This window comes from Lissotriton vulgaris, chromosome 12, assembly GCF_964263255.1.
Source record: "Lissotriton vulgaris chromosome 12, aLisVul1.2, whole genome shotgun sequence".
Classification (NCBI taxonomy): Eukaryota; Metazoa; Chordata; class Amphibia; order Caudata; family Salamandridae; genus Lissotriton; species Lissotriton vulgaris.
In genome coordinates this window covers 143,771,322-143,789,168 of record NC_141700.1, presented here as the reverse complement: position 1 = coordinate 143,789,168, position 17,847 = coordinate 143,771,322, and the positions used below count along the sequence as shown (strand labels likewise).

The window sequence follows — 17,847 nt, the reverse complement described above, 5'->3', positions numbered from 1 at the left end:
AATTAAATATTGGAATATCCGGGAACGATTCTGCCACGTTAAAGGACATTCCTAAATAAGGATGGGCTGTCTGGGACCACTCAGACAGAGCGATGGAATATTCTGCTAGAGGGATAGGATACGGCTGCATTGTTCTGGCCCATCTAAAGACTGTTCTAGACTAGACCCAGTACCATGAGGGGATTTCATCAGCAGAGGCTCTTCTGCTAAGGCGGAGGAGCATCGCCCCACTGCTCTGCGAGCAGTTTAAAAAGGAAAACTGAAATGATAATAGCTAATGTTATTGTCATTTCACTTTTCCTTCCTCCTTAGGTGCAGGGTGGGGCGGGTGGGGCTGGGCTGGCCAGCAGGGGGTGGGTTAAGCACACTCTAAAGTGTGCAGGACGGTTTGTCCAGCCCTCTTGCACCGGCCAAACAGTTCTGCGCACTTTGCATATTCCCCACCAGGCTGCAGTACACAGCCTGGTGCTGAACATGCACAACCTTCCTGTCCCCATCTGAGCACCGAACCACGGCACTCAGACCAAGCACAACGCTGCTGTAAGGCAGCATCGGTATTGGACAGGGGATTCTGGGAGGTTGTGTTCTTCCTGTTGCGGCGCGGAGAAGACGACGGAGGAAAGGTAGCGGCCGGTGCCACCCGGGTAAATCGTTTTACTTTATTTTTGTATACACCTCCGTCTGTTCCCCCCCCACCCCCGTTCAGTAGCAGCTGCTGCTGGTTTTTATGTAACACTAATTGTATATTATGATTGAACTGTATTAAGATTAGGATAAATAAACATAGGGATGTACCCTAGAGGAGGCAGCATTACCTGGCACTACGTCTGTGGAAATCTGCACACCTATAACAGGATTAGCATATGGGGATTTGCTTTATTTTTTGTGTTTAGAGCAACATTTGGAGTGCAGTCAAATAGCTGCGAAATCCAAATGCTGATGGTGCATTGAATGTGCCACAAGCTGTGTGCTAATCGTCAAATAACAGGGAACGCCAGCCTTGTTGGAGCAGCGCGGTGGTTAATGAAATCGAGTGAAAGAAATTGTGCCGTTTGCATATGTGGCGGCATTGAAGTGTATCTCCACTTCTCCGTCTTTACGTTCATGGAAGTCAGGAACACAAGTTTCCATCATAGGGGATGCAGAAGACTGTAGTTGGAATGGGAAGGTGAACAATAGAGAATCAGAGCCTGAAATATGTTAGCATTCAGAGATGGGTGTTGGTAGACGTTGTAAAGAATGCTTTGATTGTGGTTGTTTCGATCTAACCTTGTGAATAAGGGTGCAAAACACCCTGCCACAAATAGCATATAGTGGCAGTAGATTTGCATTTTATAAAATCTTTCAAGACCATATTTAAAAAAAAAACAGTTTTCAGACATTTTCCAAAGAGCATGTGATTATGTGATGAATAGGTAGAGTGATCAATAAATCCATCACTTGGGACCCTGGACTTCTGGGATACCCTCGGACATCCAGTGCTTAATTTGTATTAAAAAAAAATAGAAGTGGGATGGCTCTCGCCAGGAGTCCACTGCAGCTTGCACCACACATTGTCCCTACCAGTGATGCCAATGGCAGTACCAACAAAACTACTAACCATCACACTCCTACAAGTGTGACAATTCAACCTATTCCAGGCCCCCAAAGCTATAAGAATGGCCTGGGCAGCAGTCAATAGTCATTTTTAATGTATATTGAGTTAATAAACAACTGTTGTTATGCTCATCTTTAAATTAGACAGACAGCACCACCATGTGGCAGTCTGGTACAAGACCCGGTTTTGACAATTAAGTGCTGGTGCTGAGCACCGGAAACCACTGGCTCAAATTGAGCACAGCGGATCTCAATCTGTTGAGTGCTAAAGTGTGAAGTTGTCGAACACAGATTCCTTGACTACCTGTAATGAGTTTTTTGCACATGTAGGTGTATCATGAGCAGTAGTTCCAAATTACCTTGTGCTAGTGCTGAAGACTCAGTACTGTATTGTTGGATTCAGTGGGGTAATTTTACAGTTTTGTTAATATGATTATTCCTTTGGGGATTTAGATACATTTTAACTACCAGATGTAGTACCCTTTAGAGTCTTTCAATGAGTTTCTTTGGTAGTCCAGTGTAGATGATGCTACATTGGTCTAGTCATGTAGCAGTGAAAGGTATTTTCAGCATGATCAGGTGACCTCTTTGAAGGTGCAGAAGGACTTGCTGAAGTACTGAGATAAGAATGTTGACTCCCTTGGTAACTGTTTAATTGGTAAAAAGAGGAGAGGCAACCAAGAGGGATCACTGAGATTTTTGCTAAGCTTGATGTAATTGCTAGCACTGAATACTTAAAAAGGCTCCCTCACAGAAATATGACTGCCTTCCGGTGAGTGAGGGCCCTGTGAATAGAGGACACTTATACAGCAGGGGCTGAAGAAGCTTACATTGCACCCTGAATGATACTGCCTTGTGTGCCATTGACATCAGCGATGGCTGATTGGACCTCGAACTAACCACTCTTGCTCGCCATTTCACTGAAGTTGTAGATATCATTTTAGGTGGGATAGCAATGGGGTACCTAACAAATATTGATGGGTTCCCCGAGTGCTCGCCTTGTTATTAATAGGCATTTGTAAAGAACACAGCTACCCAACTGGTTATCCTACCTACATTACAGTTTGGGAACCACTCAGTTTCTGACTGGAGAGGTGCGTTTATCTCCATCAGGAAACCATTTGCTATCCGTCCACCCTCCACAGGAAGCCCCGACTCTAAAGCATTAGAAGGCCCGTCCTATCGAGCATGAGTCGTTGGGTACTGATTTTTTTTCTGCTCATGAATGCCATTTAAAAACCTAACTTTGCCGCCATTATATGGCGGTCTGACCAGCATTGCATTTTCATTGAAAGTGGTCCATCTGTGAACATGGGAACGACTCCTCATCGTCAAAAAACAAGGTTGGTGGAGGGTCTAAGGGGAAAATTATTTAAAGACCAAAGGACAGACAAACCCCTTATTCACAGTATAACAATACAAAAGGACTGTCAATGGTCTGTACAACTAATGGGGGCAAAGAAAAATGTGACGGACTGTGTGTCTACCTATAAAGTGTGTGCAACAAAAAGGAAATGACCATCTTTGGTTCTATCCCAGATGATGAAGCTCTGCCATATGGGTGGGCTGATGGGATTCATTTCCTTTTTGTTGTACACACTTTATAGGTAGACACAGAGTCCGTCACATTTTTCTTTGCCCCCATTAATTGTACAGACCATTGACAGTCCTTTTGTATTGTTAATGACTCCTCATCAACATGATGAGTCTATTGCATTGGCTAGGGCATAAGCGGGGGAAACTCACGCAAGGGTACTAAGCAGCTCAATGTTTTAAGTGTTTTTACATTTGAACATTTAAATGTTTAACTGTTTGCCATTTTGCAAACTACATGCGCACACTAGGCGGCACAAAGGAATCCATTTTTTGTTATCGGCAGCTCCCAGGCCGTGTTCAGAGCCGGGACTGGTTGCTAAGGTCGGCATTTTTGTCTTCAGTCTAGTCTTCGTCCCGGTCTCTGTACATAATGAGCCTGGGAGTGCAGACACGCAGCAGGCGCACCGTCGGCTGGCCGAAGGCACGCCAAAGACAAGCCGACCTGTGCCCGTCCATGCCAAGACCACGCCATGCACCAGGATCCCAGGCCAAACCATGACCCACAAGTACTCCAGGGAGCTGCTGCTACGGCATAACAGGGGCAAGCTTCCACTATGCAATGTTTCTAATCCTAGTCATGATATACACTGCATTCATTGTAAGTGGGCCTGCAAGGTGCAACAAAGCCTCTTAGGAGGCAAAACAACCATAAAAGTCAGAAAAGACAGTATAACAGTATATACAAATAAGTCTATCATTTAAAGAGTCTACCAAATAACATCAGAAGCTATACACCAGGATAAGATATAATATTATTATGAAGTGAGTGTATAACATATGTTTTAAAAAAAGGAATAAAAAGCCAGTACAGATATATACATATATCCAACAAAAAGGTTGCCCTCAACGGAAAAAGCCTCACAGGTAGTTCATAATTCTTTAATGCAGGTGCAGCGAGCAAAACGTACAACAGGCGACCTTGAAATATAGCCTGACGTGTTTCGGGCTACCACGAAACTTGGTCACAGGCTTAGCATGCAGTCTACACTCAGAATTGCAGTCGCTTGTTTAAATTCATAACGCTGACGCGCTCCCAAAGGGCCTCCGAACATCCTGGTATGTGAGTGCTGCAATGTGTTACCCCAGTGGGTCTTCGTGCTGCTCACAGTTTTAAGCCAAGCTTTTTTACCACAGTGGGTTGGTGCCCATGTAGCAGCCTGCTCCCTGCCAATTCCATTGCATGCATCAAGAAAACCCCCAGTCCGTGATGACATGTAGTCGTAGTCAGTGGATCCGCTTTTATGCGGCGGGCAGTTCCACGGCCGGACAAGCCAGACTATATCCAACAAAAAGGTTGCCTTCAACGGAAAAGCCTCACAGGTAGGTAATAATACTTTAATGCAGGTGCAGTGAGCAAAACGTACAACAGGCGACCTTGAAATATGGCCCGACACGATTTGGGCTACCACGCCCTTGGTCACAGGCTTGGCATGCAGTCTACAGAATTGCAGTCACTCGATATTGTGCCAGTGATCCTTATTAAGGTATGGAAGTCTACATTGATTTAAGCTTGCTTCAGACAATGCTTATTTTAATATCAGGGAAATGAACCGTAAAGAACAGCCCAGCAGACCATAAGACAGGCCCGCAAACAGATAAATGTCATGCCCATACAGTGACCTATCAGACCACACTTGCCAGTGGACTGAGGCCACCCATCACTTTCTGCATATATTGCCCAAGAGTCATCTACTTGCAATATCTTACAGTCAACAAACACATTGCCGGATTTGTACCATGGGATATTAAATCCAAATGGAAGACTCTGTGACAAACCATCACGGTTTCTGTGATCTTCACACGTCTTGCTATATTACGTCTGGTAATAAAGTCTGAAAATTGCAGCAATTTCGCCTTTTGGTGGATTAGCAAAGTGATTACTCAGCGAGGACAGGCTGTCCTGGTCTTTGATTGTCCAGGGTGATGTGAGTTGACGAGCTATAAGGACAATACATGTCAAAGTCTCAGCGAATGAGAGATTGGGGGGTCCATCGGCCTCTTAATATACCTCCAGCATCCTGAGGGGTCCAGCGGAAGCCTCCTTGTCGCCCGTGGCAGAGCCACAGACTTGATTTTGCACAAAGTGTTGGCTGCCTTTAAGAATGCCAATGGAAATTAACAGAAGTAAATAGCAAGAGAGATACAGGGAGTGCATTTTCGGAATATAATGTGTTGGGCCAATTGGATGCCACGTTTCTATGGCAGCCGGATTTCTCTCGTTGCTACCATAGAAACAGAACAGTTGGAGGCAGATGTCAGGTTTGAGAAGGTTTTGCCTTTGCCGTTTTAGTCAAAGACACCCAGCTGGGGACTGCTGTGGTGGTCTTCAGCCTCGACCCTCGTCTTCACCATCATCCTCATCGCCTCTGTGAAATCGAGTTCCAAGCTCCACCAGTTTATATGTGCAACCCTAGCCTGGCCGGTTTCGGTTAGGTGTGTTTGACTTGCACCACCAGTGAACTCTGACAACATTGTGTAAAGATGCTTTGGTGCTGAAAGGGCTGCGGAAAAGATGCCGAATATTAATGGAAAAACACCTGATTTTGTGCATTTCAAAACTATTGACATTAAATAATATAGCCAAGAATCTTCTCTCCCCAAACATTACATATTTTAGGGTTGCGCATTCATGCGGTTATTGGATCGTGAGTGATGCTGCGGCTATTGTCTTGAATGAGCTGAAGCCAGGCTACTGAAATTTAGTAGATGGCGCTTGTTTCTGGTCAATTCCGACGCAAGCTGAAGGTGATTGGACCTGTGTGCAATACCATGATCGAACTGAAAGAATTGCACCTCGAGAAAATGATTTCAATATGTCACTATCATTTGTACATCTCAACTTTGTGCTGTGAAAAATCCAGCATGACCCATGCCTCTGGCAACTCGAGTTGCTTCTCTGGAACAAGGAGGACGGCAATGGGCTCCCATCTCTTTGTTGCAAATTTATGTAGCGTGTACCACCCAGATGAGGCGTTGAAGCACTTTGTCAAGGGAGTTACTGCCTAGGGCTCATTGAAAGTGTTCCATTTGGTGTATTACGCAGCATGTTAAAGTTGCTATGCAGGGTATTTTCATGCTGTTTCTATGTTAAAGGAAAGCTAGGGCCGAATTTTGAGGTTGGCGGATAGGTTGCTCCGTCACAACGTTGACGGATATCCCGTCGGCCGAAATATTAACCCCATAGGATATCATGGGATTTATATATATATATATCGAAGGACCAGATATGCGTCCGCCAACATCAAAATCAGTTGGTAATTGTAATGGCTGCATAAGCTCCAGTCATGTATAGATAGACATGTGGGAATGGCGGGCATGTTGTATAGAATGTGTATTATGCAATTGTTTGTTTATCCCAGCACACTGTGAGATGATGCAATTCATTTTTATTTTAACTTGCATGTTGCTTACATCTGAACTCACCGATTTGCCTTTAACCGTATGATCTTTGAATCATTACACCATATCCTGTTTTATACATTATATTTACTCTCCCAGAATTCCTAGTCTGAGATCACTTCCTTATTTGTTTGTCTGGGTCAGGTGAACAGCTATAGGAAGCACGAAGTGCCATGTTGTGAGCTAAACTCTAACTATGGGGAATTTGGAAAAGCGAGCCATTTGTCAACACTAATTGCCAGGAAATGTGATTATCGACTGTGTTCAATTTTCCCTGGTGTAGTGTTGGAGTTGCGTTTTCTTAGCGACAAGAAGCTTTGCATAAGTGTGGTTTACAAATAAAGACAACATACCACATGTGGGGGTGGGAATTGTAAAGAAGATGCTTTAAGACTGCCTGCATCTTTCTATTCAGGACCAATGCAGCCCTTGGCCATACCCAAATATCCCCTTTGATACCAGTCGAATGGGTATCCCCTTTTTCCAAACAGATACAGGCCGAAACATAAGCCGCGAAACTTGCGCTGGGAAAGTAGTACACTTTTCCAAGGAGGAAAAGAGAAGCGCAATATTTTAAAATGGCAATCGACTTTGCTTGTTTGCGACTCACAAGGTCAAGATTGTGAATACTTGTGAGTAGCAAGAAAACGGTTGCACCACTAAGGGCGGAACACATGTCACAGTAGCCTCTGCGGGCAAGGGGGCTCCAGTGGTGTAACAAACCTTGAGGGGCCCCCCTGCAAGGTATGTGGAGGGGCACTCTCCAGACTCGATCAAGAGCTCTCTGTCAGGGTACTGTGCTGTGGCCCCCCCTGCACTGCAGGGGTGGCAGGGGCCTGTGTTACACCACTGGTGGGCCCCCAACCTGTCAGTAGTCCCTCAAGCCTTCTGGGGGCTCTATATGTATATTCAGCCCAAGACCCATGTAAATGTGAGATATGAGAGATTCAGGGGCCCCACGCCACATTTGCGTTATGCCAGTGGGCACCTGGCGGTAGTCCTTTCTCCTTTCAGTCTAAGAAATTTGTCAAAAAATTTGCAGCCCTTCACAAAGACTACAGGATGCCACAAGTTCTCGCCCTTTTGGCCATGCAGTTTTCAACCCTTGTCACTTTCAAGGAAACAAAGGTCTTTCAAATGCAAAAATGGAGGTCTGATGCCCCTTGCCGGCCTCCATCACAGCTGGTCACAGGGATACTAGAAAGAATCCGGGCTCATGAATATTAATAATACGGAATTTCTACTTGCCGCTCTTGTCCTTGTCCAACATCTTGCGAAACAGCAGACATTCTACTGCCCTCCCTTGGTGCTGTGACTGCGTCCCCCCTCCGACCCCACTTAATGGAACTCTGCTCTCCTGTTTTTTTTGGGTCTTGACCTGGGTGCATCTTGCAATGGTGAGATGGTTTCGATCGATGCCCACGACCCAGGTCTTTTTTATTTCTTTTTACTTCTCTTTTCACTCTGTAAATATGTGATATATACTTGCCCAAGCCTAATCGCTGGTAAAATGGAATCCTGAGAAAATCTATTTGTGTATATATATATATATATATATATATATATATATATATATATATATATATATATATATATATATATATATATATATATATAGAGAGAGAGAGAGATAACTCTTACCACTAGTATATGTAGTAGACCTTTTACTCACTACCATTCCTATGTGATTCTTAGAGTTTATCCATTTGTATCTCTTCCTTGAGTGACTTTACAACTTCTACATTTGCATATTTTTCTGTTTGTATCTCTTCCTTGAGTGACTTTACAACTTCTACATTTGCATATTTTTCTGTTTGTATCTCTTCCCTGTGTGACTTTACAACGTGTACATTTGCATTTTTTTCCTGTTTGTATCTTTTATGTAACTCATGTAATCCTAAGTCCTTATGTATCGCAACTGGTTCTCTTGTAAAGCGCTCTGACACCTTCGGGTAATGTTTGCGCTATATCAAATCGCAATAAATAAATCACTGTAGCCGGCCGGCTTGCACCATTCCTGATGGATGCATCCAGTTCTTCACAGAGAAATGTCCATGGTCAAATTAGAAACGCTATGAAAAAAAAGCACTGTGACCTTGTCTGTTTATCTTTTGTACTGTTTTTACTTTTCTGAGTATTTTTCCCCTTTATAAAAGAAAGGCATCAAAAAGATCCTTTTACCAGAATTCTGCAAAAACAAAAATTCTCGTTTCATGAAAGGAGTTTTTATCTATACATTGAAGAGTCAAAACAACTGAGCTGTATTAGAAGACATTCAGATGATCCAATGAGTTATTCACTAGTGGTTGAGGGATGGAATATGCAAACAACAAACAAGGATTATAATAGGGTATTTGTAAAAATAATATGTCGTTTTGTTGTCCCTGGTGGGTACCAAATGTAATTAGAGTCTGTTCTCTAAAATCAGATCCTATGTTAACCACCAGCCCAGCATTCTCCGTGAACCCCTTTAATCTGTCAGTATCCTCTTTACCTCTTGTGCAGCTCCAGGAAGTCCACAATCTCCTCTTCACTGTTGGGCTTGTTGGGAATGGTGATGGGCTCATCATGGAAGGGCTCGTAGTAGTCAATCTCATTGATCTTCAGGGACAGCTTCTTGGCAACCTACACCAGGGTTCAAGAGGAGAGAAGCAGATAAATATGAAGAAATGATGAGAAGTCGAAAGATGTTCACACATGACCTGATAGATGCATGCTTGAAGTAATTAACATGTGCTCACGCCGCCTAAAAATCTGCAAGACTTTGTTTTTGCACAACGCTAAGTGTTGAAGCACAAAGCAAAAGTGTGTGAGTGGCTTTTTGCATGATATTTGTACTCGAAGAATATTATCGAATACAAACTTCTATACCACAGCCACCGCCCATTCACGCACAATACATGTCACTGTCAGGGCCGAACTGGGAACCACAACTGGCCCTGGCAAAGTGCTCGGGCTGCCCCCCTCCCCACTTGGGGAGGGGGGCAGTTTCCCCAGAGGTGCTTGTTTTCGGCCGATTTTGGTACACAAAAACGGCACTGTAACAAAAACGCCCCCCAGGGGCCCAAAACTGGCCCCCACCCATGCGGCGCACTGGGGGAATGCCCGGTGCCCGCTATGGCCAACCCGGCCCTGGTCACTACATGGAATTTTCATGTAGTCCGCATCTGAAAATGATGTGATTTTCACTGTGCCCATTTTTGTGTGCCTGAATTAATTTGGTGCTAGGATTTTACACAGATCTGGGTCAAGCTACATTAGTATACCTGTCTTTAGATATAATCCTAGCAGTGTTTGCTCTGTTTCCACACCGTTCCACCTTCTTTGCATATATTTACAGAACATAGCTGCTTCGTGAAACAGTAGTGTCATCGTTTCGGTCCAAAAAACCTTTGTGCATGATAGTAATCGACAATGACGTTTGTGCGGTGTAAGCATCATGTAAACTCCCATACAAAAGAATAGTAATTCTGAGACAGTGGGTCAGATGTAGGTAGCCCTGTACCGATCGGAATCGGCCGAAAATACCGATTTTCGGCCGTTTCCGATCAGTAAAGGGCTATGGAGATGTAGGGGCACAAAATCGGTAATTTTACTGAATCGTTATTATTACCGAATCGGTAATAATTACCGATTCGGTAAAAATACCGAAAATGCTATGTGGGTAGCCAATTTTCCATTGGCACATGGCTTACAGAATCGGTATTTTACCATGGAATACAAATCCATGGTAAAATACCGATTCCTGTGTACATGCACATCTGTGCAGGTACACATGTGCCATGTGACAGACAGACGTGCCCTTAGGGCATGTCTGTGTGCCACAGTGCACACATGCCCGTTTTGGGGGTGCTAGAGGGTGTCAAAGTGACACCCCCTGCACCCATGACAAATTCGGTATTTACCGATTCGGTAAATACCGAATCGGTATTTGAATTGAATCCTATGGGCTTCAAGGCCCATAGGATTCTATAGCAAATACCGATTCGGTATTTACCGAATCGGTAAATACCGAATTTTTAAGGATTCGGTAACATATCCAGATGTTGGGACCTACATCCCATTTACCGATTTTGAAATACCGAATCGGTAAAATTCGGTATTTCAAAATCGGTAAATGGGATTTACCTACATCTGGCCCAATGTCCCTACATAAGATATAAAACATAGGACTAGTTAAATAAATAGAGTTTACTTCTCCCAACTTACCAAAAATGATGAAGAACATTCACCAAGGGCCTGATTCAGACTTTGGTGGACCGGTACTCAGTTCTTAATTTGTAAAAAAAAAAAATACGTGCCAAGGCTTTTGTCAGGAGGACACTACAGCTTGCACCACACACTGCCCCTGTTATGCTGCCAATGATAGTAACAACACAACTACTAATCATCACACTCCAACAAGTGTGACAATTCAGACTATTTCGGCCCCAAAGGTATGAGACTGGCTTGGCTGCAGATAACAGTCATTTTTAATGTATATTGAATTAATAATTAACTGTTGTTGTGTTCATCTCAAAATTAGCCAGACAGCGCCACCTTGTGGTAGACCGTCACAAGTTCTGGTGTTGACAATGAAGGACCTATTTCGAGCACTGGAATACACAGGCTCAAATTAAGCACTGCTGGTACTGCACCACAGCGTGGCAGATATTCCATGTGCCTTACTACAAGTGCATTATATCCTTATGTATTTCTAATATGGCAGACAAGATATCTGTCACATTTGAGAAAGAGTACCTGTCCACCAACCTATAAATCAGGCCCTAAATCAGCAATTTTGCATATTTGAACTTTGAAAATGTGTACAAAAAAGTAATCACCATTTGAAAAATTCAGCTTATGGAAATGTAAAGCATAAATGCATTTGTCCAGTTATCTTGATCTTGTTGTCCCATGGGTCAAAGATATCTCTCCAGGTAGAACAACATTTCCCATATGCTGCTTTAATTCTGGAACTGTTTTTCCCTGCCCCTAGAATGAGCTAGTGTCTAACTTTGAACTTTGCAAGGCATATGTAAATACTCACAAACTTTCAAGTGTATATTGGTATTCGCAGATTTTTTCAAACAGAATTTTTCAGGATGCCTTACAAATGTGCCACAATCCTAAATTTGAAAATGCATACATTTCACAATGCCAAATTTGTATATTTACAAATCGAGCTTGTGACGGTAAAGTCAATCAGGGACTGGGTTTTGGTCTCGCAAAAAGCATATGCACGCTATAGTTGAATTGTTGTGCACAAATAGATCTGTGAATTTGACACAAAAGTCCAATATTCACAAGACCATGTCCCACAAGGGAGCCTGAGAGAAACCATTTTTAAAATACAAAACTAGAACATCTTAAATATTTTTACAAATATAACAACGTACTGGGTGCAGATTTTTTTTTAACATTCCCAATGTGGCTATATATTTATAAAACAATATTCCGTTCACAATGTTTGCGTCAGACGATATTTAGGCCACAATAAGTCTTATTTAGAAGAGCTTTGAAGGATTGCATGTTTGAGATTTTGTGACTGCTTACTATGCATCGAATTTTGATGACTGTTGTGGTGATGGGTCTAGGTCAGGATTCTAAACAAGATTGTGAAGGTAATCTGGTGGTCAACAAAAAACTTGCATGGTAAAGGATCATGTGAGCAGAAGAACTTCTATTGCAATCAGTCCAAGTTTTAATATCACTGACCCTTACATGGACACACTTATCCATATTAAATGATTTACATTGACATTTACATTTTAGATCATGGCTCCAGCGATTTCTTCAAATAAATATGCCTGTGCAGTGTCTGCCATTACTATTCGACTGGTTGTTATGCCCATTTTAGATTGGTTTGCATGCCATGTGTGTCGGCAACACTGACCCACCTTGCTGTCGAAAGTTGCAAAAAAGGGGATGTAGGGGTGAAATTCTTCAGCAGCATCTTCGAAAGCCTTGTAATCTAAAAAGGGACAAGAAATTCACGATATTTAAACTTATTTAAAATCATAAATATTAGGACAATATTCAGCATTAAAATAATGTAAAGGTTTTTAGTCCACACTCTCTATTAGACACTGACGTCTAAAAACCATTGATTTAAAATGTCGCATCATTCTGTGGACAACGCTTATAAGCCGGTTAGGGAGGATTTGTGTAGGCCTGGGAGAAACTTTATTTACCCTGGTAAAATGTGTGTAATTCCTTTATTTCAAGGTATGTAAATTTTCATGTATTAATTGGAATTTCACATTGCGCCATTTCACATAAATGTTCTATGTGAGAGACTCATTTCTGAAAAAAATATCTTGCCAAGAGGCATTTGTTGTTAAAACCAGTTTGGTGCCGTATCTCGTCAGATTTTTATGCTTGACGTACGTGCTTACGTGAAGAACATTACACAAGATACTGCCAAACCACATTTTGCTTTTAAAACATTTTGCAAAATGTTTAACAAATGTCATGAAATTTCACGGAAAAAAATGTCGAGATTTCTCCCACACTTCTTTTGGACCCAGTGAGTTTGACAAAGAGATTACTCAGTTTCTTTCCACCCTCTAAGAAGCACCTGTTCGAGTCCAGTTACTCTATATCTTCAGCACCTTTGTTAGGCCCGGTACTAGTCATTTGTAAGACACCAGCTGGGTAAAATCTAAGGGAGATGTGTACAGGGAAGTGGAGGAAAGAGGCGTTAGCCTTCCTGGTTTAACGCCTCTCTCCTCCACTTCTGAAACACAAGGCTGCACCATATTTAAAAGGATATGGTTCAGCATGCGATCACCCCTGCACTGGCGCTACACTTGGCAGTGTAGCGCCAACGCAGGCACCCTTGCACCAGAGTGCAAGGGTGTCTGCATGCAGGGGAGGATTGTTTATGTGTAGAAAGGTGTCCCTTCCTGCACATAAACAATACTATAAATGCCATTTTGTCACTTTCATGTGTGCTGCTTCATGCAAATTGTTTTTTTTTTTTAATTGTCAGCCGTCTGCAGACCATTAGAGGCATGATAGTGAGGCCCTGCACCTATGTTGCTAGGCACTGGCATTTTTCCTGATTTCCTAGGTACCTGGGTTGGGATTCCTCAGTGTGGCCCACATCTTTCTGCTATTCTATTCTATATTCATTGGAAACCTAAATGAGGTGCAGGAAACCTCAAGGCTGGCGGAAATCAACATGTTATGTTATATTGTGTTATGTTACAGTATTGGTCTTTTTATAGGGCAATTGTCACCCGTGAGGATATACAGGAACTATGTAGCCAGTGTCTGAGGCTAGCCCTGGAGGGCTACTCAAAGAGACGGGCCTGCAGCGTCCTGCGGCTGCCTAGACAAGAGGAGGAGTCTCTGATGTGTTGTGGGAGGTCCTCCCAGGCTTTAGGAGGCAGGTTTGAGAAGGCGTGACACCCTTCTCTGCTTCTGTGTGTGTGTGGGGTGTGTGCTAGTGAGAGTCCAGCAGAACAGAAGTGTCTGGAAAGTTCCCCTGGTTTACATTGGGCAAGGGTAATTTAGCACCCACATTTTCAAAATTCTTTGTCAAAATGTCTTTTTTTTTTTTAGTAAGACTAGTTACCAGGCAAGGTTATTAGACGTGCCTTTAATGTTTTACCTCAAGGTGGTACACTAAGGTGTACACTAAGTACAGCATCGGACTGGGAAGGCGGGCAGCCGGGCCTTGGCTGCTGGCCTGGAGCCCAAGGGTCACCAGTGGGCCGGTTTTTGTCTACCGGCCCACAGAGCCTTATTGTCTTCCCCACCAGGCCACTGTAAGAGGAGGGTGCAGCATCATGAGCAAGGAGGCTAAGAGGGGGTTGCTTTCAGCAGCGTCCCTAGTCCAATATTGTTCTGTCCACTGCGGACTTTATCTTGGCGTCCCGTGGGGCCGGCGCAGATGCCCAGAAGCAATGTCCCACTCCCCTGCTGTGGGCCATTATCACCTCAGCTCCCCTGGAGCAGCTTTTCTTCACCCCTCCCCTGCCAGGCCATCACCCTGAGGCTACAGTTGGCTGGGCTGGGGTGAGTAAGTGAACGGCCTTGCTGAGGGCCTGTCGTTGGCACCTCGGCTACAGTGTCTTTCATGCCTTGGTGGTGGGGGGGGCAGGGCCGGTCCTAGGCCTTCTGAGGCCCCGGGCGAAAGGGAAGATGGGAGGCCCCCCTAATTGCATATTGCGTCACAAGAAGTGACATCACAGAAAGCGACATCGCAGTACTATTGATCTTATTTGGCATCACGGAAGCTAACTAATGTGGATATCAGTAACATTGACAAAAAGTAGAGGGGGTTGAAAACAGGTGAGCAAATATCAATTTATTATAAAAGTAGATAAAATGAAATATTGCAATCAAACAACGTTGAGAGAATGAACACATAAAACCACAATTCCAGTGAAACATAAATAGAGTAACTCCAACTTTCTAGATTATTCCTGTTGAGTGGCTCCCTGATATTGATTTATTCAGGAAAGGTCATGTATCTGGATTTGTACTTCATGCTCCTTTTTATATTTCTGTACCAAGTTTTCTCTTTCTATTTCAATAAAGCTTCCTAAACAAACCACTGGAGCGAATGGATCCTGATTAAGTACCATTAGCAGGGATGGGCACACATACATTAAAGTAACTCATTGGGGGTCTAGGCGCTGTATAAAAGTCCAAAGTAAATAAACAAGCTGAAAAAAAACTTTTTGGGCCTTTTGATGATTGCCATGGTGATTGTGCATATTTTTACCCAAGCTATTCGTACATTGTTTATAATCACCCTTTAAAGAAAAGTAGTGTGTGCCAATCCCTTGGGAGCCAAATCTTGTCTTGGCCTGCAGATTGCATGCGCGTGCCGGCAGCCGGTACAATAACCCACCGAGCTATTCAACATTTTAATTCCACAGTCCGTTGCATTCAGATATCCTGGCTGGGCAAGGACGGGATGCTAATGCGCGCTGTAAGGGGATTTTTCTTATCGTAGAAAAACACCTGCACGAGATTGAAACCTCATTTTAGATCCACACTAGCGCCTACCTCCGCCGTGAGTGACTCAATGCCCGGGGTAGCGCCGCTTCGTGAACTTAACGAGACATTTGATGACGGGGGCGGGCGGGGGCTTTTCTCACACATCCAGCGTGGGTCTTAATAGCTGTGATAAGGCTGCGCAGACGGCCAGACGCACCTCGCTGGTTTAGTCAGCCCTTAGTCAGAGGCCTGTTTCTCTGAAACGCCGCCATCAGAGGAGGCTGAGATCTGAGGCGTTTTTGGCGCGCTCGGGCGGAACGTCACTGTTTGCTCATCGCAGATCCATTCCCCAAACCTGTTATGTTCAACAATATGTTGCACTAAGGCATGCTCGCGCCCGGCAGTAAAGTGACCGCGAGTTTTGAATTTCTGCTCCCTACTGAGTTATGCTGAGGATTGTCCCGGATCAGGAAACGGGTCTTGTGATGCAACTGGGGTGCAGAAAGCAGATGGGTCAACTCCGCGGAGAAATGCGTGAGATCTCCGCACAGTGCGTGGCATATTAAGGACTGGATAAAGAAAGCAGAGTCACTCCATAACTGCTCTTTGGTTAGGATATAATTACATCACAGTCGTCTTTCATCTGTGTTGTCAATTACATTTTGCTACTACCCACAACAGCATATGGCATGGGGTAATGGGTGAAGCGATTTGAGCCAGTGACTCTCTTGCTCCAAAAGTTATAGCAGTTGCCTTCCTCAGGTGGGTATATTCACCTACAAACAGTACACTTGATTGCCAGGGCTGGCGGCCAATATTTTACTTAGGGGGTGCTTTTTTTCGTGACTTTCCTTAACCTTGTTTAACATTTTCAGTCATCTTTTTGTTTGTAATCTAAGTCCCCCTGGCTACAATTTTTCAAAGACAATAGTACCTTTTCTTTGCATCAATAGGAATCATATTTGCCTGTGAAATACTTTAAATCTTAAAAAGTTTTCAATAATTGTTATAGGTTTAGCAGCTTGTTAATAAACACCTGTACTTTCTACTGAAATGTTATGCAATTTGTATTTCTTAATTTAACTTTTAGATTGCAAGTATATGACCACCAAGCTTTGAGGGCAGTATATTTTCATTCTTTTCATTTTTGTGGACGATGTTTGCAGTAAAAATGAGAAAAAAAAATGTAACCAATGCACCAGCTTGCTGAGGCCTGAGGTATTGTATTTGCCACTGCTTGTTTTTTGTGCAATTCTTGACTTCTGTTTCCTTTTTCCATTTACTGTGTGAGGGTGAGTTTTGGGATCTTTCGGGAGTGAGGCAGACTTTTAGGATCTGGCTGCCACTGGTTGAAAACGGAACCTCTCACATAATGAGCCGGCTGTGGAAAAAAGCCAATCCACTATGATAGGTCTCTATAGAAGCACCAATTCCTTCTCCTCCTCATCACCACCCATAGCAAAGTAATTACATCCCAAACTAAAAGAGCCTGGTCTGTGGGAGAAATATCCAATGGCTACTTTTATGAAAGTGAAATGATCAATACTCGGTAAAATAAGCATAAATACCTAGCTAGTAACACCCTAGCCAACCTCACGACAAAACCACGTCATTCACTCCTCCTCCTATTTGGTCAAATAATCCCTCGCCCTTTTGCAGTAGCCTTATCCCAAAGGATGATCTTGCTTCTTAATGTTGAGTGGTATCGATCTCATTGAACATTCCACCAGTATACCTCAGCAACTTTTGGAACCATTGACAGTCGAGAGAAGCTGTCGCAATACGCGGTTGATCAAACGCCGTATAAAGAACTGTTGTCGATTCAGTTTGTAATTGTTGTTTATTTAGAAAGCCAAGTCAATACAATCATATCTGGTAAATTAAAGCAAATGGTTGTTAACCGGAGAGTAATACACATGAGGATCATGCAGGACAACCACCTCCCGCCAGCTACATGACATTAAAAAAAGGAAATGTCAACTGACCACTAGTTGGTCCCTGACCAGGGAGGGATGGTACTTGCGGGGCTTGACTAAAGTGCTGAAGAGTCCCTTTATCAATGTTGTGCAGGCTATCCATCTTTTTTTTAATCAATATCCTGGTTCCATCACACAAGTCCATCTTATGAACTGTCATGATGCCTTTTCCAAGTGCTTTTAGGGGAAGTATGGGTTCAGAAAGCATTGCTGTAGTCTGGTAAACTATGGGGTTAACTAAGGAGGCCATGCAGGAGTTCATGCTTAAAGAATGTCCTGTTTATGAACAGATTCCAAGATTCTACACAAAGGAGCCTCTGACAAATGTATTGTGTCTTAAATCTTG

The 17,847-nt window shown here is 43.3% G+C and overlaps 1 protein-coding gene across 1 annotated transcript in view; it reads right to left on the bottom strand.

Moving 5' to 3' along the window:
- Positions 1 to 17,847, bottom strand: part of CASQ1 (calsequestrin 1) — a 141,114-nt gene that overhangs the window by 40,610 nt on the left and 82,657 nt on the right. Inside the window, exons 5-6 of the mRNA XM_086947615.1 lie at positions 12,471 to 12,544; positions 9,086 to 9,216 (exon numbers count right to left, since the gene is read on the bottom strand). Coding sequence (XP_086803741.1) covers positions 9,086 to 9,216; positions 12,471 to 12,544 — 205 coding nt within the window. The remainder of the gene's footprint in view (positions 1 to 9,085; positions 9,217 to 12,470; positions 12,545 to 17,847) is intronic.